Genomic DNA, 26,952 nt, shown 5'->3' on the forward strand with positions numbered 1-26,952 from the left:
ATAAAAAATGGGTACATACCGGTATATGTTTAGTAAATATTATTATTATATCACTGTCCATTCCACAAAAACTCCATTCTTTAATTTATTACTAGTACAAATATGATAAAAACACCGCTGTAAAATTTAATTAATTTATTAAGGTGAATGCTATTAATTAGTTATCTTATTTTTAACATTCCAATATACTCACGTTACACGTCATAAATACCGATGACTTTTTTGGGCTGAGTTGTTGAAATAACATTAAATGTTTTTAACCTTTATCTTGACAGAACGAAAAACTATTTTTTTGCACGTTTGATGGTTAAAAAAGCTTTAGAATCCTATTCAAAAATATGTTTTTTATTTTATTCCAAGTTTTTGATGAATTGTGATAATCCAATTAAGAATAAAAAATACGTTGAAGCAATTTTAAATGCATGCTGTTTTACTCGTGTTTTAGTTCATGAGAAATAATTGGATCAGATGCATCCCCTGGGATACATTTCCAAGAAATGGGTTTATGACTTATTTTAAAGCAATTTTTTTTATATGTTGATACAATCAACTAGTTACTATGCCAAAAGTAATAAATAAATATAACAATAAACAGTAATTATAAAAATATATTTAACAATCAAATCAAACCTTAAAATAATAATAAATAAGTGTGGCAAACAATATTTAAAGTAGTAAAATCTTACAAACGAAGTGCGGAAAATAGTTCCTATGATATTAGATGATTTCATTTGATAGTTATAATTTTCATAAAAAGTTATATTTTATTTAGAACTTTAAGAAAAGTTATCTTACCATTGAAATTAGTATGAAAAGTTTTATAGGTTCAGTTTTTATTCTAAAAAGTAAGTAATTGAAATTATTTTAAGCCACGTGAACTCTTTCCAAGAATTCAATGTTAATATAAAAAGTATCATGCGATTTATTGGATGTTTTACGAAAATGGAAAATAATAGATATATGCTCGAAACGTTTAATTCTTTAGTCGTTTCAGCACCCTACTTTATAATGAAAAAGCAGTTTTCGAACCCCAGGTTTGGACAAGGAATGTGTTTTATGGGATTTTCAGTTCGCTATTGTGTTGAGGTTCCATTAGAGTCCTCTTTAACATTACACGTACTCTAATATCACAATTTTTCGGGGCAAGGAAATAATCATTTTTCAATTTATTCTTTTTTTTTGTCGATAGCTTATGCCTTGAATAAACATAAAGGATGTATTAAAAAAAATATGAGAAGCTTATATATAAAGCGTAGATGCCTAGACTTCTATATTACCTTCTCTAAAATGTTTTTTATATCTGTTGTAATATGTTAATATGAAACGCTTGTTCACTACTATACAAAATTACAAAATTTTTAAAACTATTTTTGAATAACTTACCAAACCTTTAATTTAAAACTTATGTCCACCTGTTTCAGATAAATCGATTCATCTCAAGGAAAAATGAATTATCGTAACTAACTAACAAATTGATACACAGATAAAGAAAAATGTGTTTGTGAAAGAAATATATCAAATGTTCCTAAAATCTTTTCCCTCTCTATTGCAATAAATGTAATTAAATGAATATATCATAAAATTAATTAAATATAACAATAAAAACGAGGAAAGGAAGAAATGAAAGACACATTAACTACTTTTATTTGGTATTTGAATTAATTACTATTGGATATGTAGGATTAGGTTGCTGAGAGTTGTTAGAGCTCTTACCTCAGTTAGAGATCGACAGAAGGTATGAGGTTGCTGCTTAAATGCGTATTTATTAAATCATAAAAGGCGTGATTACAGTAGTGAATTACAGCATAGGAACCCCAGTCTTATGAAAAACGTATATTTTTTTGTGATCTCATCGGGAATCGAACCCGGAACCTTATAAGTAATGAAAGAACCTAATGAATAAAAGTAATAATATCACCTAATAAATTAAAGCAATAATATCTAGATAAAAAAATATCAATATGATGTTATCAGTAGGCAGTTTACAATTGAAATTGAAATTTAAAGGTTATGAATTTATTATGTGTCATCAAGTTGAATTCCGCTATATAAAAAGTAAACAATGAAGGAAAATGAAACAATATAAATTAGCAGAAATACTTCAAGTACTTTAAAAATTAACGAATAAAGTACAACTCCAAATCCTAATATTTATTTATGATTTAAGGTAGTTTATTTAAGTGGAACCACAAATCTTTAAGAAAATTATAATTTTTTGGGAAATATTTGAGATGTAATCAGGATTTAAAAATGACAGTTTATTTAAGCTCGTATGATTACGTAATATCCTTTTTATGCAAATCGTATTATTAATTTTTAAAGTTTCAAATAGCAAAAGGATTACTAGACAGATATCAGTTTTCATTACCGGTCATAATCAAGCGATATTTTTATAAAACTCATCAAAATCATTATATAACGCTTCAATATGAGAGTAATTTTTCATTGCGGACAGCAAAGGAGAGGCATATCGAAATCCCAAAACACATAAATCAACTTTTGTTCAAAGTCTTTTATAAAATTATATTGAATCCTTTTGGCCCACTTGCCTCGGTCAGGTTAAAGGTTTGAAACCTCGTGATTAAAACTCCCTCTCGGTAGCTCGCTGTTAGGGTGTTTAAAATGACTTTGTTTATACAATCAAAATATGTATATAAATTTAAACTACGACTGAAGTTACCGGACCAACTTAGTTTGTTAATGTTAGATAATCAATTTATGTTATATATTTAAGCACATTAGGTTATTCCGCTGACCCTTAACGGCTTTTCAAGGAGAGAGGACCTCGGCGTAATCTTCAGCATTAAATCATTTAGATACCTTTATGCAAATAATGCTTTTACACGCATAATTTATAAGTCTAATAATTGTTCATGAGAAAAATGTTTTAGTAAGAAACGGCGTATCATTTTTTGCAAAATCGGGTTGTGATCCAGCGGCTGGTGTTGCAAACTTTCGGATCAGAGGTTTAAGGTTCGAACGCCGTTATTATTATTTTCATTAATTTACAAATACTTATTTTTTTTATTTATTCATTCTTCCCCAAAATACATTTTTTAATAGAGATTAGATTAAATGGCCCCCGAAATTGAAATATTTGGGTCAATTATAAAGACGCAGATGGTTTTTTGTTGTTCAGAATTAACAAGGTTTTTATGCGTATCGATTCGATAGCTGATTAAGTATTGTAGAACTCTTCTTCTTCTTCTCTGTCGTTCCTCAGTTCTGAAGGTCGTGATCATTGGTACTCTCATCAGCCATTCCATTGATAAAGCGTCTCCACTCTTCCACTTGCCCTCTCCACAGCTCCATATAGGGTAGCCTGTGAGGTTGTTTTCACCTGGTCCATCCATCGAGCTGCAGCTCTGCCTCTGCTGCTTCGCCTGGCACACTGCCCATGATTATTATTTTCTCCAGATTTTCTGGGTCATGTCTAGCTATGTGACCAAAGAACTGCAGCATACGTTGGCAGCATATGGCCGATAGGCGAACTTTTATATTGAGTTCTTCCCAGTATACATAGAGACATTTGTTATCTCATATATATTGAATAAATCAAACGGTTTTGGATTCTTCAACTGTTTTAGTATATTTCTGAAGTGGCCATTTACTTCATAAAAGGATTATAAAACGTTTTGAAAATTATCATTTTCAATATCCAGAAATCTAAAAACAAAAATTTAAATTTGAATTGAAAAAAACACGTAACTCACCGTAACCTGAGCTCCATATAATAGAAAACTATTTTTCTTTTAGAATATACAATCACATTTTAAGGATCTTAATTAATAAATGTTAAATGTAAAACACGAGTTTTTACTCTATTATAGAGGTAGAAACGTTATTATAAATTATGTATCTACAGTACCCTATGTTATTTTAGTATTATTTTGTAAACCAATTTTGATCAATAAATGTTTTTTTTTACTTAACACCTTTTTTATTTCGAGCGTTAATTTGTTTTATTAAAAAACGTTGAACAGCTTAACTTATTTCAATTATGAACGTAAGTATTTTGAGTCGAGTCCCACTGTGTACTACCGAGCACAGTCGCTGCCTCAAAGTAGCAAGCTATTAGTAGAATAACCCGAAACTTGGTAAAATATATGTTATGTTATATGAACCATGGTGAAAAGGTATAACTCTAAAATTTCGTGTTGAGCGATCGGCATACCGCGCCATAAAACTCCCGTAATATTTCGTGATTCGTGAAAAACGAAAACAAATCGGGACATAAATCGCCCACCCCGACTAAATGAAAGGAAGTAACAGAGTTACAAATATTCATTCCCCTTTTTCTCATTGCTACATTTCGTTTTCTCTTTCTAACTTAAATGTTCAGTCAATTCCGTTTTTTTATAATTACGGTGGAGCGTTATCATTATCATCATAATTCACCTTTCAGCAAATGGTGGTGCACAGGGCACTGCATCGATAAACCAAATGCAGCGTTCTTCAATAACCTGTTAAACGAAGATAATGTTAACAATTTTAAATTTAAATTTATTTCAATTTCAGTTTTCCCTCTCTGTTGATATAAATTAAAATATGAATAACTCCATAGGAAAGAAATCCAGCCAGTCTGCAAGCATTTGGACATACTCAAACACTGTTGATCAATTTTATGCTTTTAATTTGTTATTTTTTATTACGTTTTTATTATTTTTTATTATTATTATTTATTATTACGCTTTAATTTATTATTTACAGGTGCACAGTCCAGGAACAATAAAATACTGCATTTTAAAAAAAACTTTAAAAGCAATATATCACGTACTCTGGCAGGAATTGAGTCCATAACCTTAATAATAGTGGGCAAAAGATCCAGCTAATCTCCACTCGACTTCCTTTTACAGGATTTTGACCTAAGAGTAGCCATCGCGTCGAAAACCCTCGCTCTGGCTCTATTTCACGTATATGTATTCTTCATCCACCTGGGTGCATAATGTAACTGAGCCGCGTTCAAGTGTTGTGTTATTCAGTTTCTTGAAGTTGTAAATAATTTAAACTTAAAAAAACTTACTTTAAGTCCAGTTTACAGATTACGTTGGACTCATAAATAATGCAAGAAGAAACCCGTGCAGTTTTTATAGACGAATAATCACGAGGCAATATATAAAACACGCTACCGATTTCCCCAGAGCTTGTGGTCAAGAATTTAAATTTTATATTTAAATGTGAATTACGACGTATTCGTATCGTTTTTAATACTTCACTAAAAAACTGAAATAAAATTTATTTCATAAATTCGGTTAGGTCACGAGTTCATGTAACTGAAGTGCTTACACAATATACATATTGATTTCAACCACATAATTGGTCTTCATAGTGTCAAACGTGTCCAATGAGATGATAATACTTAGAGAATATTCAATATTTTTTCTGAAATTATGTATCAAATATTTTTGTGTACCAGATATTATGTTATTATCTTATATATACTTACTGTAAACTAATTTTTATTATTTGTTTTTAACAATAATTTGTAAATACCATTTTTTTATACGTATAAGTGTATGTAAATGTATATATTTTTTTGTTTAAATTCTTTACAAGTTATTTACAATTTGCATTTTAATTCAATTACTTTTCTAATATCCATATTTTAATTTTAATTTTTTACTATGTAAAGTTTCACTTTTTATTTTGCATAGCAGTATGGTTTTTATTGTTTCTACATGTTTACAAAAAAGCGTTTTTTATCTTTTAAATTACTACTTACTATGTTTGTACTTACCTGTATATTTTTTGTAAATGCCCCTTGGGCGCATTGTTAAATTAAATAAATTAAAAAATGTTCTTTTTACCTAAAATTACACAATGAAAAGGTAGGAACTAATATAATCAAGATTTCGATAAATTAAAAAATACATATTTATTCATCATTGTATACATAGTATTTCATCATCATCATTCCCTTTCCACAACTAATGGTGCATGGGGCAATGGATTGGTACACCAATCGCAGCATATCTTGATATTTTTTGTAACATGAAGGTAAGATGGTCAGTATTACGCTTCAGGTACAAGTCCAGGGACTATGAAATATTCTTGTGTGAACACGCCCTTCTAAATAAATATTTCATGTCAACCATGTTGCGAATCGAACCCGACACCTCTAGGTAGGCAAACGCGCCGACAATTACGCCACGAAGCCGACAAATAACCGACTGCATATTATTTCGCAAAGTAATATTAATTGCATTCCCTGGAGTTACTACAACTCAATTCGGGACTAAAATAATATTGTATTTTTTTATTATCTTAATTTTTATGCGAGTCTTTTTCTTTATATCATAGAACAATATAAGAGGTTGTTCCGGGTAGATTTGAAATGTTAATTTTTAAGGACTACCCGTATGTGAAAACGTATGAAAGCAAGTATTTGGCGAGTTTTCCCCAATGTTTGAGAGGTTGAGTAAATATGTATATAGCTTTTACGAATTAATTGAAAGGGATGCAGTGCCAAAGTGGTTAGAAAGGTTTTAAAGGTCAAGATTCGTACACCGGAAAGGCGGGAATTAACTAAACGGTATTGAAATGTTCAGTGTAAAGTACTCCTACTACAACCTTTGCGTAAATATCTGAATATTATGATTTCGGATAGGCGAAATAAACGTGTAAAATTGATTACATAAAAAAGATTTTTAATAACATGAAACGAGTTCACTTATGATGTAAAAAGATGAATTAATTCTCCCGTTGTCCAATTATGGGTGTTTCCGCGAGCAAATTTTTGCCGTTTGTAAGGTTTCGTCGAAATCGTAATCAGAAGGTTCAGTGCAACGGGAAATCGGATATCAATTATGTTTTTGTACGCGTGGTAAAAATTAGAAAATTTTAGCACATTGAGAAGTTTCTCGAAAATGTATATAAAAATGATTTTGATAAAAATGAACAGCTTTGAACGACGTCACTAGTTCTCCGAAATCAACCAATGAAAGTGTTGTGATACGTTTCCAGTTACCGGGAAGCCATCGGAACGGAATCGGAACAAATCACCGTAGAAAACTTGAGACGTTACGTAATTTCAAAATCCCATAAATTTAAAAATCACAATTCTTATAATACAATACATAAAAATATTTTTTCAAAAAAATTTGGCTTTGTTTAATAGTCTAGTATTAACAAATAAAAAAAACTGAACAACTTTATTGCAGTAATACAAAAAAACTTGTATTTCTTTATTGAAGCCCAAATATGCATCTTATTACACAACCAGTGATTTTAGTCACAATACAATACAAGTGCCTATAGTAGTTACAGTATTAGGGGGCACAATTAATTATCCATCTGTTTTTTTCTATGTAACTGAACCCTATGAATATGATTATTTTACACCGCGTTTTTTTTTTTAAAAAAAATTTTTTTTATTTTAAATATGTTTTTTATTATATTTTTTTATTTTACTATTATGTTTTTTACTTTGTTATTTTTTGTATATTCTTTTTGAATATGATTATTTGACACCATGTTAATCATAAAAGGAAATTATTATTTTTTTAACAACATTTATGGCTACGTATAAATGACGAGAAAAAAAATTATTTATTTTTTAAAGGTGTAAATAAAACAGCTTTGTTTTATGACACAATTTTTTTTGAAAAAAACAGTTCATAAAATAAAGCTGTTTTATTTTTACCTCTAAAATAAATGAACCACAAAGTGCTTCATACATTCAAAATATAAATGGATTTATTTTATTCAAGACGAAACAATTACAATAAAATTAGAAATAACACATCCAAATATCTTATGGTTAAAGCTTATTACAACCGAGGTAGACGAGAGGGGAATATGGATGGGTAGGTATTTACAGGGTATTTGCGACCTGTCATTAACTGGTATCAGTGATTATGTACATTGCACGCTATGTAACATTCGCTATTTTGCATGTTTGTCAACATTTCCTTAGTAACAATATTTTGAGTTTGGCCAAATTTTTGTAGAAAGGCATCTACAGGGCTTATGACCTGTCAATGGCAAGTGGCCACTTTACGCACTGTGTAACATTCTCAAACCAGCCATTGACAGGTCATAAGCCCTGTAGATGCCTAGACTTCTATATTACCTTTTCTTAAATGTTCTTCATCTCTGTTGTAATATGTTAATTTCCTTAGTACTTTCATCTGCTTCTTCTAACAGACGGAAATCGCATGATCAATTGATTCAGTCTACTTTTGGACATGTATTTTAATAAAATCTTAATGAATAACTAATTATTTCAGTGTCTTACAATTTGATTGCATTATAATGGCTTTATTGCTCAATTAATCAGTTTAAAATGATTGCATAGTTTACTGCTTGTTAAGTGTACGTTGGAGATTATCCAGATAAGTCAGGCAAATATCACACATTCAATACAAAGAAACAATGCCTAGCTAAATAATTGTTTTGTACTCCTCATTTCAGCAGAGTTAGTTAATTGAACAACTAAAATGTATGCGAAACCTTAAAAGGCAAAACGACCAGAAGATATAGAAACTCAGCACATAGCATTGAGGCGTGATGCACGTCGTATTTCTACATTTCAAAAGCTTGAATTTGCATCATTCAGATTTAAGAAGCGACTGCTTTGAGATGAATTCGAATTTCATAAAATTTTGTTGAATTGCATTGTAAATCGCACGTGTAAAGTAATCCAGTACTAAATAAATAATAATATAATAAATTATAATAAAAAATAAACTTTATTATTAAAATAAATGAACTGAGTAATATTATTTAATAAACCAATACTAATACCATAATATAAATGAACAATTAATAGAAAAAAACACGTCTTATCTTTCTATACTTGTACATACGAGTATATATAAGGCAGTGTTTGTATGTGTGTCCTCGATAGATTGAATAACTACTGGATCGATTTACGTGCTGTTTTTAGCAAAATGTAGATCTTTTCATGAGCATATTTAAAGCTCTTAAAATATTCAATTTTATAGTAGAAAATAATTTAGGAGCGCAAATGTTTTTTTATCGTTCACTAGGGCTGGATTGCAATTACAAAAAAAAATTGGAAAAATATTTTTTTTGTGTATTAAAAAAAATATTTTGAATGTTTACAAACAATTTTCGTTTTTTTATGGATCCCAATCAGACTCTTTCCTTATATTCCTTATAAATTCTACCCATTTATTTTTTTTACTGGATTTTTGGTAATACTATCGTATTCCGCCACGAAATGCACCCCCGTTGGCAAGAAGAGAGGAGTAAATATAATTCGGTATTTGAAAATCAATTATTTAAAGTTTTATAATTCAACTATAAACAAGTACCTAGGTACCTACAAACCAATGAAAAGTTGCACCATCTTTTTTACGTTCACTAAAACGATTTTTACACGCTTTCACGACACAATCAGGCATTTCGTTTTCGAATTAAATATCAAGCTCACATCAAAACCTGGCTAGTGGTTAAAAAAACGATTTTTATTTAAGAACACCAAATAACTTTAAAAAATGTTTAATATTACGCGGAAACATGGTAGCACATTTCTTCATACAAACGTATTCCCCTATTTTCTCACAGAGTTATGTATGGCATTTGACGGTGAATTATTTATTTGTCTATTTCAGTTTGGCATAAAAGGCTAGACATGCAAGGAATTTTTGTAATCCGAAACACAAAAATAATAATGAAATCGTACATTTTCAATTTGAAATAAATATTATTGATATTAAACTTTTGAGTGTGTTCATTAAATTTATACACAAGTGTGTACTCAAATTTAGAAATAGCAAAACATTGCCCGGTTCTGCTCGTTATTCATAAAAACAAATTTAAATATCAACATCCTTAAGCAAAACAGTGAATTGAATAATAATTAATCAAATTATTTTAAAATATCAAATATCATCCGAGAAGTTTGAATTATTATGGGTTTTGATTATTCCTAATAATATGATTTAGTTATTTTATTTTTCTTATTATTTTATAAGAAATACTTTTCATTAGCATCAGCATACATAAATATTATTTTTTTTCTAGAGGAATAACCCACTAAGCCTCTATTCCAGAGGTTTGTCAGCAGGTGGGAAAGAAAGGATATGGAAGAAACTTATGAATAATACACCACAACACCCAGACCGATTGAGAAAAAATATTTATTGAATTTTTTTCTTGCAATTAGCAGGATTTGAACCCGCGTCGCTAGTTTCACAGTTGGTCTTTTGGACCAACTGCGCTAGGCGCCCGCCTTTAACCCTTATACTGCTAAACAACGATATATCGTTGTTGTTAATCCCTATCATAAAGTTCTAACTAGACTGATGCTGACGTCATAATCCCCAAAAGGGTAAATGAATTCGGGAACTGCTTGTTGCACTTAACCGTCAGTGGTATAAAACATTTTCAAAACATAAAAATTACTTATTCGACGGGTTATTATTTAGTTTCGTACCTATTTCAGCCCTACGAAAAATTTAATCCAAAAAATGTTTTCTTATGCGCAGTAAAAATTTAAGCATTAAATTGTACAGCAAAGTTTCTTGAAAATGAATGAAAAATCATTTAAAATATTTTAATGAATATTTTAATGAAAACGAACAGCTTTGAACGACGTCACTTGTTCATATGAATCAACCAATGATAAGAGGGTTGTGTAAGATTTCCGGTTTGCTAATCGTCAATGGACCAATCAACAGAACTAACCGAGAAGAAGCGGAAGAGAACTTGCGACGTCACACGCGGATTAATGTCAGAAATACAAAACTTTAAAAGACCGTAGCGCTGATAATACGATACAAAAAAATTGAAAAAAAAATCTTTGTCTAAACACATTTTTTTTTTTAAACCACTAAACATCCTCATTATAAATTTACTTATGATGTTTAAATTTGCAGTGCTTTTAAGAAAAGAGAAACGACTAAACACAGGAAACTTCTAGATAGTCGGGACCTGAAACAGTGAACTTTTTTACATTCCAAAAACAGTGAAAAAAATAAATCTATGTTAACAGTTAGATTTTGAATCACTTAAATGATATTTGAGGAAAATAATTATATTTGGTGTTTTCCCCGCTATTTAACCCAATTCAGTGATTACGAAAATATTGATGTACTTCCGTAATGAATAACTAATTGAATACTTTACCTTTAATACAATAACTTTTATCTAGTGAGGTCCCTATATCACCGGAAAACCCCATAATTAAGAATATAAACAAATAAGTAAAGAGCCATAAAACATAAAAATAATTCACCATGGAACATAATGATCAATTAGGACTATGAATATTAAAAAAATCATTTGTTAATTTATTATAATGGGTACCCACAGTAATGGTACATCAAAATGATTTAGCTGTTCATTAGGTAGTAATTATTTCTCTACTAACAAAACGTAATTATTACTATGCAAACTCTATTCTACAAACTATTCTACAAACAAAACGTAAATGATGTATATCAGCTCGATATTGATCCAAAAATACTTCAGAAAAAGCTTTTTCGATTTCGTGCTCTTCGTAAGAGTCATATTATAAATTATTATCACTATCACTTAAAAAAAATATCGTTATTGTCTAATTCACTTTCGGAATAGGTTGAGCTGCTAAGCCTCCGAGTTTCTCGGCGAGGTACTATTATTTCTTTTTTATTATTATTATTATGGATAACTTATATAGCGCCATTTTCGTAATAAAATACCTCAAGGGCGCTTTACATAGTGATTTTATTGTTAAATTAATTTAATTGAAGCTTTTAAATTTGTAATTTAATTAAAATAATTTATTTTGTTGTCACATGCTACGGATTTATTCAAATGATTTAGAGAACAAGTGGGTTTTTAGTTTTTTCCGAAACATCACTTCACTTTCACAGCCTCGCACCTCTGCTGGGAGAGCATTCCATGCCATAGGGCCTGCGACCGCAAATGCGCGTTCACTAAATTTAGTGCGCTGTTTGCGTAGAGCTATAATAACTTTTCCTCTCGCCGTAGACGTAGCTGATCTAAGCGTGAGACGCCTGTCAGCTAGCTCATCTGGAATGCATTGTTCCCTTAGATATTCCGGAGCAGAGTTGTGTTATACATAAGCCAACAGAGTTTGTATTCGACCATCTGTGGAAAACGTAGCCAGTGTAGTTCCCAAAGTAGTGGAGTGATATGACTGAACTTCTTTATCACTTTCACTATCCGTTATCATTTTGAATGATATATTTTGTAAATTTATTCATAATAAAAAGGACGCTTTGCAGAGTTAAATTGTTAGTTAGAGTAACAAAGTAAGATTAAAAATATATATAAATGTAAAAAATATGTAATTTACCTCAGCTGTTTGTAATTTCGGCAACTGTTGTCTATCTCGCTCAATCCATTATGCGTGAACTAGCTATTAGTGTAACGGAATATTTTTCTAAGAAGTGATATCAATTTGTGAGACAGTTGTACAAAAACATTATCTTTTTCAAATTAAAATTATATTATAACAACTACCAAGAAATAATATCACTTCTTAGTAAATTTACCGGTTACCTTTAAGTTTCAATCTAAATAACTCCCTACAAACATTTGGACATACTCAAAATATTGTTGATTAAAATAACTTACATAAAAAATTTAAAGTATTTGTAGGCATTACCTAAGAGGTGAAATAGTTTATCCAGATGAAACTCACCGACATCAATAAAGGTTTCAGCTCTTTTAGTTTGCAAAAGTCAACAGATGGAAGAGTTGAGGTAATGTAAAAATAATCATGAATGTTGATGTGTAAACGTACCCAGAATAGTGAATATTTCGCAGTGTGTAAAGTGGTGATTTAAACCAGCCAATGACAGATCATAAGTCCTGTAAATGCCTAGACTTCCATATTCCCTTGGCAAAAATGTTTTCCCTCTCTGTTGCAACAAATTTCAAGATATATTTTACTCAATTTTTTTTTAGATGCATTGATGGAAGTGGTAGGTTTGATAATATATAACAGAGCACTTTGCCCCGTAATCAACAAAAAAACTGTCATAATTATTTCGTTTCAATAATAACAATGCGCCTTGAGATTGCAGTACGAGATCAGTTTTGTTTGTTTTTATTTTCAATTAAGAAAGGGTTTACAACCGCTGTACGAAAATTGTATATTTTCGGCACGAATTGTCTATCTTGCTCACTCCATTGGGCTTGAATTAGATATTTATGAAATGGAAGATTTTTCTTGGAATTGCTGTTAATTGATAAAACAGTAGTGTGTTTGGAAAACAACGTATTCGATAAAATATTTTTAAAATGTATAAATAAGAGGATTTCTGATTAGATTCTTGAAAAACTGCGTAGCAGCGTAAGGGTTAAACATAATTGTGTTCTTTAACTTCTATTAACTTTGTGGTCTAACATTTTAACTAATGTTTGTAAATATTAGTATATAACCACTTATCGAGTTTTCATGTTTACCTGTCTCAAGACGTACCCGTCTCTTCGTCAGGACACTCCCCCATTCATCCGTCCGACTTAACTTCGCATGTAATTTACGTATTTTTTGTAAATACAAGTATGTATATTACGGAGAGATGAAAATATATTTCAGCATTCGCATATCGGAATAGTGAGTGCCCTTGACGAAGAGATGGGTACGTCTCGAAACCGGTAGACATTAAACGTCGGTAAAGTTAGGGTTTCCTAGGACAGCGGTGCCCGCGTCTTAACGGCCGTAGAGAACGGTGATGCGGTGGACAGCCGTCGTAACGTCGACTAGAGAGTGGTTTCCGAGGGAAACGGTGTTAAATGGTGTTGATAACACCGTTTTCCTAGGAAACTACACTCTAGTCACCGTTACGACGGCTGTCCACCGTATCATCGTTCACCACGGCCGTTAAAATACGGGCACCGCTGTCCTAGGAAACCCTAGCTTAAGTGGTTAAGGTTTTGGGATGTGTTGTTGCCACCTTTATGTAGGCACCTAGTTGGTGGCCTAATTTTGTGATGTACAAAGTTATGTGGGTGCACAGAATGAGAGCAAGTAAAACAGGGTACTTACGTTTTACACAAAGATTTATTCACGAAACTAAACTACTGAAGCTAACACATTGAAAGAAGGATTCTAATAACTATATTAGGCAAAATAAAATGAAGTTGGTAAATCTAAATTGGCGGTAATTTTGTGCCTCGAAGACGCGTGCGGTGAGGTCGGAATCCGGTAGTTTTCTCGAAGCCGGTTTGGCCCGTTCGTACGCTCTACGTCGGCGTTCGGCAATGTTCGGCTCGTGCCGTCGTTGTCGACCCGCCACACAGCCCCCTTCCAAGTTTTGAAATCTGTTTTTCAAAACTGACGCTGTATCACCCTCCTGCCGCTACGCGTTGTGTATGCCGGTTGTTCTGTTGGTGTTTCCGTTTCTGCTGGACTGGCTCGTTCTTCCGCTGTCTGGAACGCCGGCTTGCACCTGTCCAGCGAAACCTTTTTATGTTCGCCATCCACGTCCAGTGTTACCGTCTTTTCCGCCCTGGTGATGACCTTGTAGGGCCCCTTGTAGTTCGGCATCAGGGGTTTGTACACTCTGTCGTCCCTCAGAAACAAGTGTGTGGCTCTCTTTAGTTCCGGGTGGATGAAAACGTTACCTTTATTGTGGTGCTCGACTGGCCTTGGTTTGACGTTTTGCATGAAATTTACCAGTTGCCTAGTGTAGGAGTCCGGGTCAATGTAGTCGTTCGTCTGCTCCAGGATGTCTGCTGGTAACTTTAGTTTGCACCCATACAGCATCTCTGCTACTGAGTGCTCTGCATTCGTGCGCAGTGTGGCCCTCAGTCCGAGTAGTATGGTGCTGATCGATTTTGTCCACGGAACAGGGTGGTGAGCTTTAATGGCCGTCTTCAGCGTTCTATGAAATCGCTCGATCATGCCATTACTTTGTGGATGGTAAGGCGTCGTGTTGGAGTGTGCTATGCCTGATCTGGAACAAAACAAGTTAAAGTCCGTAGACATGAATTGCCTACCCTGATCAGTTATAATTTTCTCCGGTACGCCGTATCTCGCAATCCAGTTGTCCCAGATGGCTCTGATGATTGTGTGGGTCTGGATATCTGCGATAGGGATTACTTCCGCCCATCGAGTGTATCGGTCGATACATGTGAGGCAGTACCTCAGTCCCTCTGATGGTGGAAAAGGTCCGATGAGGTCGACATGGACCACGCAGAATTTCTGTCTCGGCATGTCGATCTTGATGATCGGTGTCCTCGTGTGTTTGTTGACTTTGCTCTTCTGACAGGGTATGCAGGCCTTCGTCCAAGCTGCGCAGTCTGCTTTCATATTTTTCCAGACGCCTCTTTGACTGATGGTCTTGGTCGTGGCGTCGGCTCCTGCATGGTTGAGGTTATGCACTTGGTTGAAGAAAGATCTCTGTAGCGTTTTTGGGATGTACGGTCGCATGTTGCCTTTGTTGAGATCGAAGACGATTTCTTGTCCCTGCATGTTGGTTTTGATCAGGTTCAGAGCAGTGTTCTTGTCGTCCAAGAGTGCGAGTAGTTCGTTGTCCTGCCTTTGTTCTTTATGGATCTTTTCGAACGATATGTTTGCCTCTTGTTCGATCATGTCGATTCTTGATAAGGTATCGGCGACGACGTTGTCTTCTCCTTTTATGTATTTGATGTCCGTGCTGAACTGTGAGATGTAGTCTAGATATCTGAGTTGTCTGGGGCTTTCTTTGTCGTGACTTTTCCTTCTAAACACGAATTGTAGTGGTTTATGGTCCGTGTATATACAGAATTCTCTGCCCTCCAGGTAATGTTGAAAGTACCTTACAGTCTCAAAAATGGCTAGTAGTTCCCTGTCGTACGTACTATATGAACACTGAGCCTTGTTCAACTTTTTTGAGAAGAAACTTATCGGTTTGTAGTTGATGCCGTCTGTGGTTTGTTGTAGCACGCCTCCGATTGCGTAATCTGAGGCGTCTGTCCACACTGACATCTTGCTGCTTTCCTCTGGGTAGCTAAGCTTAGTGGCGTTGATCAGCGAGTTCTTGACCTCTTCGAAATCGTGTGTAGTGACTTCGTTCCACTCTACTTTTCTGTTGTCATTCTTTTTTGCTCCCTTGAGGTAATCGTGTAGTCGTATCAATTTGTGTGCTGCTCGTGGTATGAATCTTCGGTAGAAGTTTCCCATGGCCAAGAATCTTCTCAACTGCTTAATGGTTTCTGGCTTGTTGAGGTTCGTGATGGCTTCCACTTTTGTTGGCGAGGGTCCGATGCCTTCAGCCGAAATTTCATAACCAAGAAATAACAGTGTTTTCTTGGCAAACTCGCATTTAGATGGGTTTACCACCATTCCATGATCTTGAAGTCGCTGGAACAAAGCTTTTAAGTGTTCCACATGTGTTTCTTCGTCTGGTGAAGCGATCAATATATCGTCGATATATGCGTGTACTCCTTCTAGACCTCTTGTGACTTCGTTGATGTGACGTTGGAATGTTTGTGCAGCGCATGATAGTCCGAATGGCATTCTTACAAATTCAAATAACCCGAATGGTGTGGTTATAGCTGTCTTTTTAATGTCAGTTTCATTAATTGGAATTTGGTGATATGCTCGTTGTAAGTCAATTTTGGAAAAAATTTTACAGTTAAATAAGTCATTGCATATATCGTGGATATGTGGCAAGGAATAACGATCAGGTACCGTCTGTGCGTTTAAGCTACGGTAATCGCCACAAGGGCGATAAGTACCATCGCTCTTCTTCACCATATGCAATGGAGAGGCCCACTCACTCTTGGAGGGTCTACAAATACCTTGAGCCACCATGTGATCGAACTCTTGCTTCGCCTGCCTCAGTAGTTCTGGGGACAGCCGACGAGTCTTACACATAACGGGTTTGCCACGGGTATCTATATGGTGGATTGTGTTGTGTTTATCCAGCCCTGCGTATGGTTTATTGATATCTACTAGTTGTGGATACTTCAATATGAGTGAGTGGTAAATGTTGGTTTTGTCTGTTAATGATATGGAACATGTTATGTTGTTGTTTGTGGAGATGTCAAATGCTCTGATTATCTTGCCGTTTGTATTGTCTACTAACCGTTTGTTCCTAACATCTACTAACAGGTGGAAGTTGTGGAGAAAATCTGCTCCTATAATAGGGCGTGTCGTATCCGCTATTATAAACTTCCATGTAAACATTTGTTTACATCCCAGATTCAGTGTTACCGTGGTAACTCCGAAATTCTGGATCGTAGTCCCGTTCGCTGCATAGAGAATTAGCTTAGACTTTTCTCCATGGCGTTTGTGTAAAGATCTAGGAATTAATGATATTTCCGATCCGGAGTCAACGAGGTATGACACACCGGTATCACGATCTTTAACAAAGAGACGTGTTGTGTTGGTTGAATCAGCCGCCTCCGCTATGATTCGACCATCTAGTTTTTTGAAGCTAGATGCGGTTTAAATTCACATGGTGTGACGCATTTCTTAGCTTGATCGCCAAATTTTGTGTGGAAGTAACAAAGAATAGTTTTCTTGTTATTTCCGTTGGCCCTATAGCTTGTTTTGTTGAAATTGTTGTTGTATTTGTTGTTATTGAAATTGTTACTGCTGTTACTTGTTGTGTGTTTGAATCTATTGTTATTGTTGTTGTGACTATGCTGTTTGTTGATTGTGTGAAATAAACTCTCTACCTTATGGGTTAGAGCTTGTACGGACTGTTCTAAACTACAAATGTTATTTTTATTGTTGGTACCTACTACCGCTACATTATCCTGTGTGTACACCTGTATTAGGCGATCTGCTATCGTCGCTTGCCTATCCCAGTCATCTTCGCTTATGGCTAAATGCGCTTGGATCGTCTTGGGCAGTTGTTGTATCCACAAGTATTGCAACGTCGTTTCGTCTATTTGTAAACCTATTGCTAGCGTCCGCATCTCTCTAAGTAGGCTGGATGGGTTTCGATCCCCAAGCTGTAAGGAAGAAAACAGTTTTTCTCTCCTTCTGTCCTGTGGACAGCCCATGCGTTGGATTATAGCTTCCTTCAGCCTCGTATATTTTGCTCGGTTCGGTTCCATGAGTAAAATATCTGAAACTTGTTCTATGTGCGTTTGTTCAAGTTTTGACACTAAGTGACTATAACGTGCGTCTTCTGAAACTATGTTTGCCAACTCGAATTGTGCTTCTATCTGTTTAAACCAAAGTTCGATGTTGTTCACCCATAGCTGTGGTAGTTTAACGCTAATCCTATCCGTGTGGAACATGTTGTTTGCTGTGTTGATATTTGTCAAGTCAGTGTTGTCCTTGTTAGCCATTGTTTACAGTTTAAAAATATTCGTTTTTTAAAAAAAAATTCAGAAAAATGTATGTAATAATGATTACAGTATAAGTTAAAATATTGAAATAAAAGTATTCAATAATGAGTGTAGTTGTATTAAAAAGTTAAGTTTAAATTATTAGATTTAAATTTAAATTTAAATTTAAATTTCAAACAAAAATATTTATTTTTTAAATGTCAGAGTCACTATTTGTTATGTATGTACTGTGCAAGTTATAGAAAAGAAAATTAAAAACAGAAAATTTAAATAATTATTTTACCATACGGCGGAACACATTTTCCAACTATTAGGTATTTGTATTCTCCAAGCCTGAGTGGTCCCCTCAATATTAATATTCCTTTTGATTGTCCGTTGTACAATATATCAAGTTTAAAAATGTTTATGGTAAAACTTCAAATCTGTAACACATAATAACATGCATAGCCTAGGTTAAAAATATAAACATATATAGTACAGTCACACGATATAATGTATATAGAAAAAAAGTATGGATACTAATGTCCACGTACTAAGTTAAACATTCGTCGGCTTAGCCGCCCGAATATCTGTTTGTTTGATAGTTTCAAGTTGTTTACAAAAATAAAATTTTACAAATTGCAAGTATTGTGCACGACTGCGCCAGCTGAAAAATATTTCCGATAGATTTCGCTGGTAAAAAAAAAACTTACTCCCGCAGTGCGTTCACAAGGAGAAAACTTTCGGATGCCTACGTCACGCTTGTCTCGCCATATAATATTTGTCAAAAATAATTATGTTCCGGTACCCTGTAAGTACCTCTACTCAATCTGGCACCCTATGTAAATGTTCGTGTGAATTGTTTGTGTGTTCGACTCAAGAAAAATAAAAAAAAATAAAATTTATATGTGTTGTAGGAATGTATTACTCGGCGTGCGATTTTTGGTGAGCGAGTCGCTCGAACGTATTATATTATGTTTGTTTATAATAATTTTAGTTAAATTATGAATCACCTGTTTGAATTAATCCCGGCCGAGTAATATTGTTAAGAAATTAATCACAGTTTAATCAATTCGCTAGTTACATTAATTACATTTACATTAGTTACATTTACATTGAAGATTGTTACCGACAGAAAAATTCACTCGATTCGCTCGGTCTTTGAAAAATCTAATTCTATTATATATTATAATTATTATAATATAATTCTATTATACTAAATTAATTAACCTTACAATAAGTTAACCTTGAAATAGATTAACCTTGATTAATTACAAATAAATTAAAAGTGCAATCAAATTAAAAATGAAATTTTAAATTTTTCATGTACCGACCGAAAAAAAGTAATTGTTGTACAATTTTGTCAAGCGAAGATATTTCTGTCTGAAATTTTGCGCAATTTTTATGGAATTTGAATGGGGTCACCGTGATTGATTGTTTAATGTTGTGTTTTCGTGTTCAAACGTCGGGGTATACCACTTTTGGGATGTGTTGTTGCCACCTTTATGTAGGCACCTAGTTGGTGGCCTAATTTTGTGATGTACAAAGTTATGTGGGTGCACAGAATGAGAGCAAGTAAAACAGGGTACTTACGTTTTACACAAAGATTTATTCACGAAACTAAACTACTGAAGCTAACACATTGAAAGAAGGATTCTAATAACTATATTAGGCAAAATAAAATGAAGTTGGTAAATCTAAATTGGCGGTAATTTTGTGCCTCGAAGACGCGTGCGGTGAGGTCGGAATCCGGTAGTTTTCTCGAAGCCGGTTTGGCCCGTTCGTACGCTCTACGTCGGCGTTCGGCAATGTTCGGCTCGTGCCGTCGTTGTCGACCCGCCACAAGGTGTTTGTGGTGTAAACGATAAATTTCTTTTATTTTTACATTAATTGACTTACATTTTTTAAAGTTTTTTTTTGTGTAATTGAACAAATTAAAACTTTATTAAATTTTTATACACGGGTCGTTAAATAACTTGTGTTTATTCGATTTTTGTTAAATCTTTTGAGAATAAGCGAGGTATCGGAAGACCTCAAAAAAGATGGTCAGACGAAATAGTTGATATAGGGGATAAAAATTGGCAGCAAGTGGCAGTCGACCGAGAAAAATAGAAGGATATGGAAAAGGAATATATCCAGCAGTGGAGAACAGAAGGCTGAAGAAGAATAATTATATTTAGTCAAACAGGGAGGTATCACTCAAAAAAATTAAAACCAAATAACAGTTTTTTTATGCCGTGCAAATTTTTTTCATTTTACTAACTATTTGCCATATTTAATTTTGAAATATTGCTGAAATATATTTTTAAATCCATATCGTGGAGGTTATTTTCGTGTGACTGCAGTTTAGTCGATAAATTATTATGAATATACCATTCCAATTTGATGCAACATTAGTAATGTTTTATACTTGCATGATACTCGTTTAGCACGCAAATATAAAGCAAAACAGCAGGAACTATCTACCTATGTAGTTAATTACGTTTGATAGGAAGAACAAACCCAGGCACAAAAACTAAAATGAATAATTTCTAATTTGCTTTATGAGATTTGCATACTGATTTAAATATTCATTACATCAACAGTCTCAAATTTAGGCATTATTATTTATGACTAGTTATTCCCACGAGGATAAAATCTTTTTGACAAAATAATATAACTCGGGTGGATACAAGGCAAATTCCAATCCTTATTCAAATTTCAAATTTCTTAAAAAATTATAATCCCACAACCGGCTCCGAAGAAAAAAATCTAGCATTTTTTGTTTAATTTTTGAAAACATTAATAACAAAAAAAAATCTAAAATTAAAGAAACTTTTTCAGCAATTGAGAATTTTCTAAAAGGGATATAAATATATCTTTAGAAGTCCTTTTTTTTTAGGGCTAATGACCAATCATTGGCTGGTTTAAGTTATCATAAACACACTGCCTTTGTAAAATTACTCATTCTGCTGATGTTTGACCATCTATATTTCTTTTATGCTTCCATCTGTTGATTGTGAAGTAAAAGGCGGCCTCCGTGGTGTAGTGGTCAAGACGCTTGACTCACGCACGGAAGGATTCGGGATCGATTTCCGGTGAGAACACAAAAATCGAAATGTGATTTTTCTCAAGCCTGGGTGTTCTGTGATGTAATTCACCACTGTGGTTGGGCCTCCTGACCTGTTGTGGTGCAAAAATAAAAAGAACTAAAATCTTTTATTGAATTTCTGAGATTTTTACTAATGTTTAAATTCTAACATCAGTATTCTAAAAGCTTGGACGCCGTAATGCAGTCGGAAAAGAGTACAAATGATATATGACACGAAAAACTCTACAGTTAAAACCCTTTTTGAAGAGGGTAAGATTCTACTGAACAATTTTACCATTCAAAAAACGCCTGCAAAAACTTCTGAGCCTAGTATATTAAAAATCTTGATTTATAAATGATTATACTTTTTATACATAAGGTGGTTTTCAATTAAATATTTAATTGTCCATGGACAGGCACCTGAAACAAAACTGATCACACCATCTTCCTGTAACAGATGATCCAGATTTATTTATTTTATTTTTAAAACCAACACAGTCGTAGTAATATAACAAAACATAAAGAATAACAACAAATAACAAGACCAATTATGGGTTTCATAAAGGAACAAAAGTTTAAAAAAAACAAAACGTACAGCTCGCTTGAGGTGAAAGGAAGTGGGATGGGATAATAGGGAAGGAAGAGAAGAAGAAGAAATAGTAAGTAAATATAAAATAATGAAAAAAAAAAAATGTCTGTAAATGTACATATACAACATACATATACATACACACAAACATCCATATATTTACATATTTACAAATACATATATACTTACATACACATATACATACACATACACATACACATACACATACACATACACATACACATACACATACACATACACATACACATACACATACACATACACATACACATACACATACACATACACATACACATACGCATACGCATACGCATACGCATACGCATACGCATACGCATACGCATACGCATACGCATACGCATACGCATACGCATACGCATACGCATACGCATACGCATACGCATACGCATACGCATACGCATACGCATACGCATACACATAAACATACACATACACACATGAACATGCATATATAAAATATTAAACACTAATAAGTAAAACGATAAAAAATAGTAACTAACAATTTTGCTCTTATGACGTCTCTATCGCATAGATATGCTAATTTTACTTAATAATGCGGAGCTCTATGCACCACCGGGTGCGGATAATAGTTTCAGGGTGACTATTAACTGAGATGGCTTAAACTAAGAAGTGTAGATGCGTAGATTCGTATTCGTATTCGAAAAGTAAAACCAATTGAAAATAAGCCATCAGGGCATCAGGGAAACTACATTAAATTATGATTTCATTTTTCGTCAATATTTCCCTTGGCATATAAGGTTAGATTTAATGAGAAATGATTAAACTTTTACGGAGAGTTTTTTCGTTTGGTTCCCATAAAAATAAGATTTACGTCATATAATTTTAATATTTTAGTCTCTTTGAATGGAGATACCATTTAATCAGACATCACAGATAATATTTTTTGGTGTTTCATTATATTTAAATATAAAACTTCCTAAAGCCAAACCTACTGGAAGACCCGCGGTCTTTAAAAAGGTTTACGGGTATATGAAGGCGGTGATTTTACAAGAATATTTTAGTGTTCCTTGACTGGCATCAGAAGCTTAACACTAATCCCCTTATCTTTTCATTTCAGATCAACAAGATACACTGCATTTGGTGTATCAATGCAGTGCCCTATGCCCCATCTGATGTTGATGAATGAATTCTTGAAATTCTTAAAACTCACAAAATAAAGAAATTGTATTATTGAAACATCTTTATACATGTTTACACGACTAAATTTGACATAAAATGAGCGATCTTTATTTATCGCACTGTATAATTGAAAAAATATATAAATAGCGTTTCGCTGAGGAATGAATAAGGTCTTAAACGATGAGGGAGTCTTCAGTCAAAATTACAATATTCAGGTGCTGCTCCGTCTAATATTTATCGTTGAGATTAAGAAAATAACGTAAAGTAACGACTACCTTTTAAAAAACTGTAACGCAGCATTTTTATTACACTATCGTTAAACTCTTTGATGATATACGAGAATAGTAGCCGCCACAAAAATTGCATCACCAAATATTTTGAGGTTTTTCAGAAAATTCATCAAGTGTAAATTTTACATTTATAAATGTTTTAATTTATTTAAAATAAAGGTATTAGCTCTTTTCTTATAGTGTTAGGAATTTTTATTTGAAATGAGTAAATTTAAAAAAAAACAGCCGGTTTTGATTATATTTATTTTTTGAAATAATTCTATAAACACTATCATAATATACCAAAATAATATATATTTTTTAATTTGATGGGCTCTCCTTTTGCCTTTATGACGGCACCGCCACCGGTTCGAGATAGCACCGATAAAATTGAATTTTCAAAATCTCTTCATCCCACGTATTTTCTAGCGCTTTCATCTCAAACTGCACTGGGACACATGTGCCGAAGATTTCATTTTTATTTACGGAGAGAAAATTTAGAAAATATTAAAAATATAATAATCAATGTTTTAGGTGGCCTCCGTGATTTAGTGGTCAAAACGCTTGACTCGCGCTCAGAAGGTTCGGGTTCTTTTCTCGGTGAGAACACAAAAAAAGTGATTTTTCTCAAGCCTGGGTGTTTTGTGCTGTAATTCACCACCGTAATCGGTACAAAAAAAACACAATACGTCATTTTTATTTTTTCTTATTTGGAATTAAAATGAATAAATTATGTTTATTTTTTAGAAACCGTGCTAAACTACAGTATTTCAATTAAACATTTATTTCAAAGTGTTATTTTCCGAACGACCATTTTACTTCTATCTACCTCCATTACCCATTTTTTATAGTCTTTTAAAAGATTTTCTCGATACTAATGGTTTTAATGGAGAGTGGAAATTGGTTTATATATTTTAATAGCATAATAATATTTAAAGTTCCTTTGCCCGAAAGTGATATAAGTTTGTATTTGTGCTGTATTGTCGGGGTTAAAGGTCAAACCGCACTGCAGCGTCGCTGCGGGACAAAATTTTGTATGGAGTTTCGAGGAGCTAAAATAGTAAAACAATTATGCACCTGAACTTTTATCTGAATTAAAAATTTTAAATTAACCTATGAACTGAAAATTGTTTTTTTTTTTATAGGAAACGCGGATAAAATGTGTTGTATAAAGTTGAAGAGCTGAAACTACACTGAAACTAACAGATGGAAGAATGAAAGAAATATGAATGTTGAAACATAGGCAAAAGGGAAGAAAACCTTTATTGTTGGGAAAAGATTCATCTGGTTGAATTATTTCGCATACTAGGCAACGCCTAAAAACAACTTTCTAATTTTTAACGTCTTCTTGGACCAGTTGGTTTTATTACAATATTTTGAGTTTGTCTAAATTTTAGTAGACAAATAACTGGATTTCACCCCTTAGGTATTCATTAACATATAAAAATTCCAACAGGAATGGATAACATCTTAGAAAAGATTAAATGGAAGTCTAGGCATTAACAGGTCTCATGACCTGTCATCGGCTGGTTAAAAACATAAGAAAATAATTTTTTAAGACACAATTAATACGCGTGTACCGACCGCCATCTGTTGATTTTTTTGAAATTTTTATTTTTGGAATCCCAGAAAATACATTTTGTATGAAGTAAAAACGGCGGAATGTTTTACGTGAGGAAAAAATAATATTTCAACAGGTCTAGATTCCCATCCTGATAGTATTTCTCAGTTTTCCGAGCCTTTATATTTCTCCTACACGTCCGTTTCTCTTACCCAAAGTTGTTTTATACCCCGTAGTGGTGTTAAACCCGAATAATCAACTATCGTGAACAGGCGAGAGTATACGGCTCTTTGGGGAGCTAGAGCATGTTACAGATAACAAGATAGATTATTTATATAAAACAGGATGTTCAAAGATTTTTTAAAAAATCAACCCGTGGCTTGAGATTTTAAAAGAAAAATAATTTAAAAAAAAAATTTTTGGTTTACTAACTGAGAAAGATATTATGTATTTATTTTAATTTTATTTTATAAGGAAATTTAACAAAGAAACATACTAGAAAACATACAATTTGTAGATATTCGTTAATACAATTTCAGATGCATATATAAATTTAATTACACAAAATATATAGAATTACATTGGTTTTTTGTTTTTTTTTGTATATTTCTTCATACAATATTTGCTGAACCCGGCTATGCTTCGCTGATATTAATTATTTACCGAGAAAACACATTGCTTTATTCAATATGGCTTATGTATAGTAAACGCTTTTATCCCCATACATTTGTCGCATATTGTCTCCTACTCTTACAACATAGTTACGTATTATCGACTCCACTAATATGTGCAGTAGGTTTGCAGACTCTCGCATTCCAACGCGACCTCCCCTTAGCCGCCCGCGCTTATCCCATGCCCCGCGAGACCCCTAAAATTTGTCACCCCCCCTTTAATTTGGTCTTTGTAAGGCGGGTCGTCTTTTAACCTTTTTGTGTATATCTTCTTGGTACTTTCTGGTAAAGACACCTAGGCCTCAATTATGAACGCTATCTTCATCTGTATATATCGAAACGGTATACTTAACTTCTGTTATATTTGTATCTACCTCGGTATGTTCTACCTACTTGTCATATCGACATAATATGATCGAAACGAACCAATGAATGACTGCAAAAATTAGTCCGCGTTCCTTACTGCATTAGTATTTAAAATAGTTCTCATTTATATTTTAAATAGGCCCCTGTATTAAAAAGTGCTTACTCCAAAGCAATTAAAAAATCCATTAAATTCTATTTCAAACAAAAAATGCTCGCTTGAACATGATTTTTAAAAGACTTTTGGTATGCAAGTATTTGCATAGATGATATGCTTAACGATCGTCTGTATTTATCTACAAAGCGACTTCCTGCCCGCAAAGCTTGCTCCTTTAACGTCTCGAAGCACACACTCCGGAAGATAGTAAAACAGACAGAAAATATATGGTAACTATTTTTTTTTTCTTACGCTTAGATACTCTTATATGTTAATAAAGCAGAATCTACTGAGATTATTTTTTGCATCTAGTCACTCGTTTCAGAAGCTGAAAGTTATGTCAGAATTTAATTTGACTTCAAAATTGACTTATTTCTCTCTTATATTTTGAATAGGCTTTTAAGAAGAAAAGTGCTAACCTCAAAGGATGAAAATATAAGTAAATCGTAATTAAAGCTAAAATTGTCACTTTTGATGCGTAGAATCGAGGGGTTCTAAACCCGTCGGTATAAACCGATGTACTTACATCAAAACTTGATGGTGAGGGGATCGGTAGTGTATCTTAATAGTCGGTCGGGAGACTTTTATCTTCAACTATGACATCATACAGAAGCTATGTCATTTCAGTGCGTAAATATGTGTACCGTGATGTACGCTTCTCCTTGTTTCATAACGATGTACCTACTCAAAACTTGAAGGTGGGGAGTCGGTAGTGTATCTTCGTAACCGCTAGAGAGAATTTATCTCCAACTATACCGTTAAGATGAAGGTATGACGTCTTTATCTTCCCATCATAATCAAGGCCCTACTCACGGCTCTCCTAGCGAACCAACTTGCTTTCCTTTTCTGGAACTCTTTTGTACTAGGCTACGCCCTGGCTCTCATCCTGTACGGTCATATTATA

General features: G+C 33.3%; 1 protein-coding gene across 1 annotated transcript; it reads right to left on the bottom strand.

Moving 5' to 3' along the window:
* Positions 1–13,962: 13,962 nt before the first annotated feature.
* On the bottom strand, positions 13,963–19,241 carry LOC148272625 (uncharacterized). Its single transcript, XM_088239798.1, has 2 exons — positions 18,491–19,241; positions 13,963–14,876 (listed from the first exon to the last, which is right to left on the bottom strand). Exon 2 carries the CDS (start codon positions 14,822–14,824, stop codon positions 14,249–14,251), a length of 576 nt encoding a protein of 191 aa, XP_088095924.1. The 5' UTR covers positions 14,825–14,876; positions 18,491–19,241; the 3' UTR covers positions 13,963–14,248.
* Between the last annotated feature and the right edge of the window lie 7,711 nt (positions 19,242–26,952).

The sequence above is a fragment of the Micrasema longulum genome, unplaced genomic scaffold, assembly GCF_059751315.1.
Source record: "Micrasema longulum isolate JH-2025_06_02 unplaced genomic scaffold, ASM5975131v1 h1tg002267l, whole genome shotgun sequence".
NCBI lineage: Eukaryota > Metazoa > Arthropoda > Insecta > Trichoptera > Brachycentridae > Micrasema > Micrasema longulum.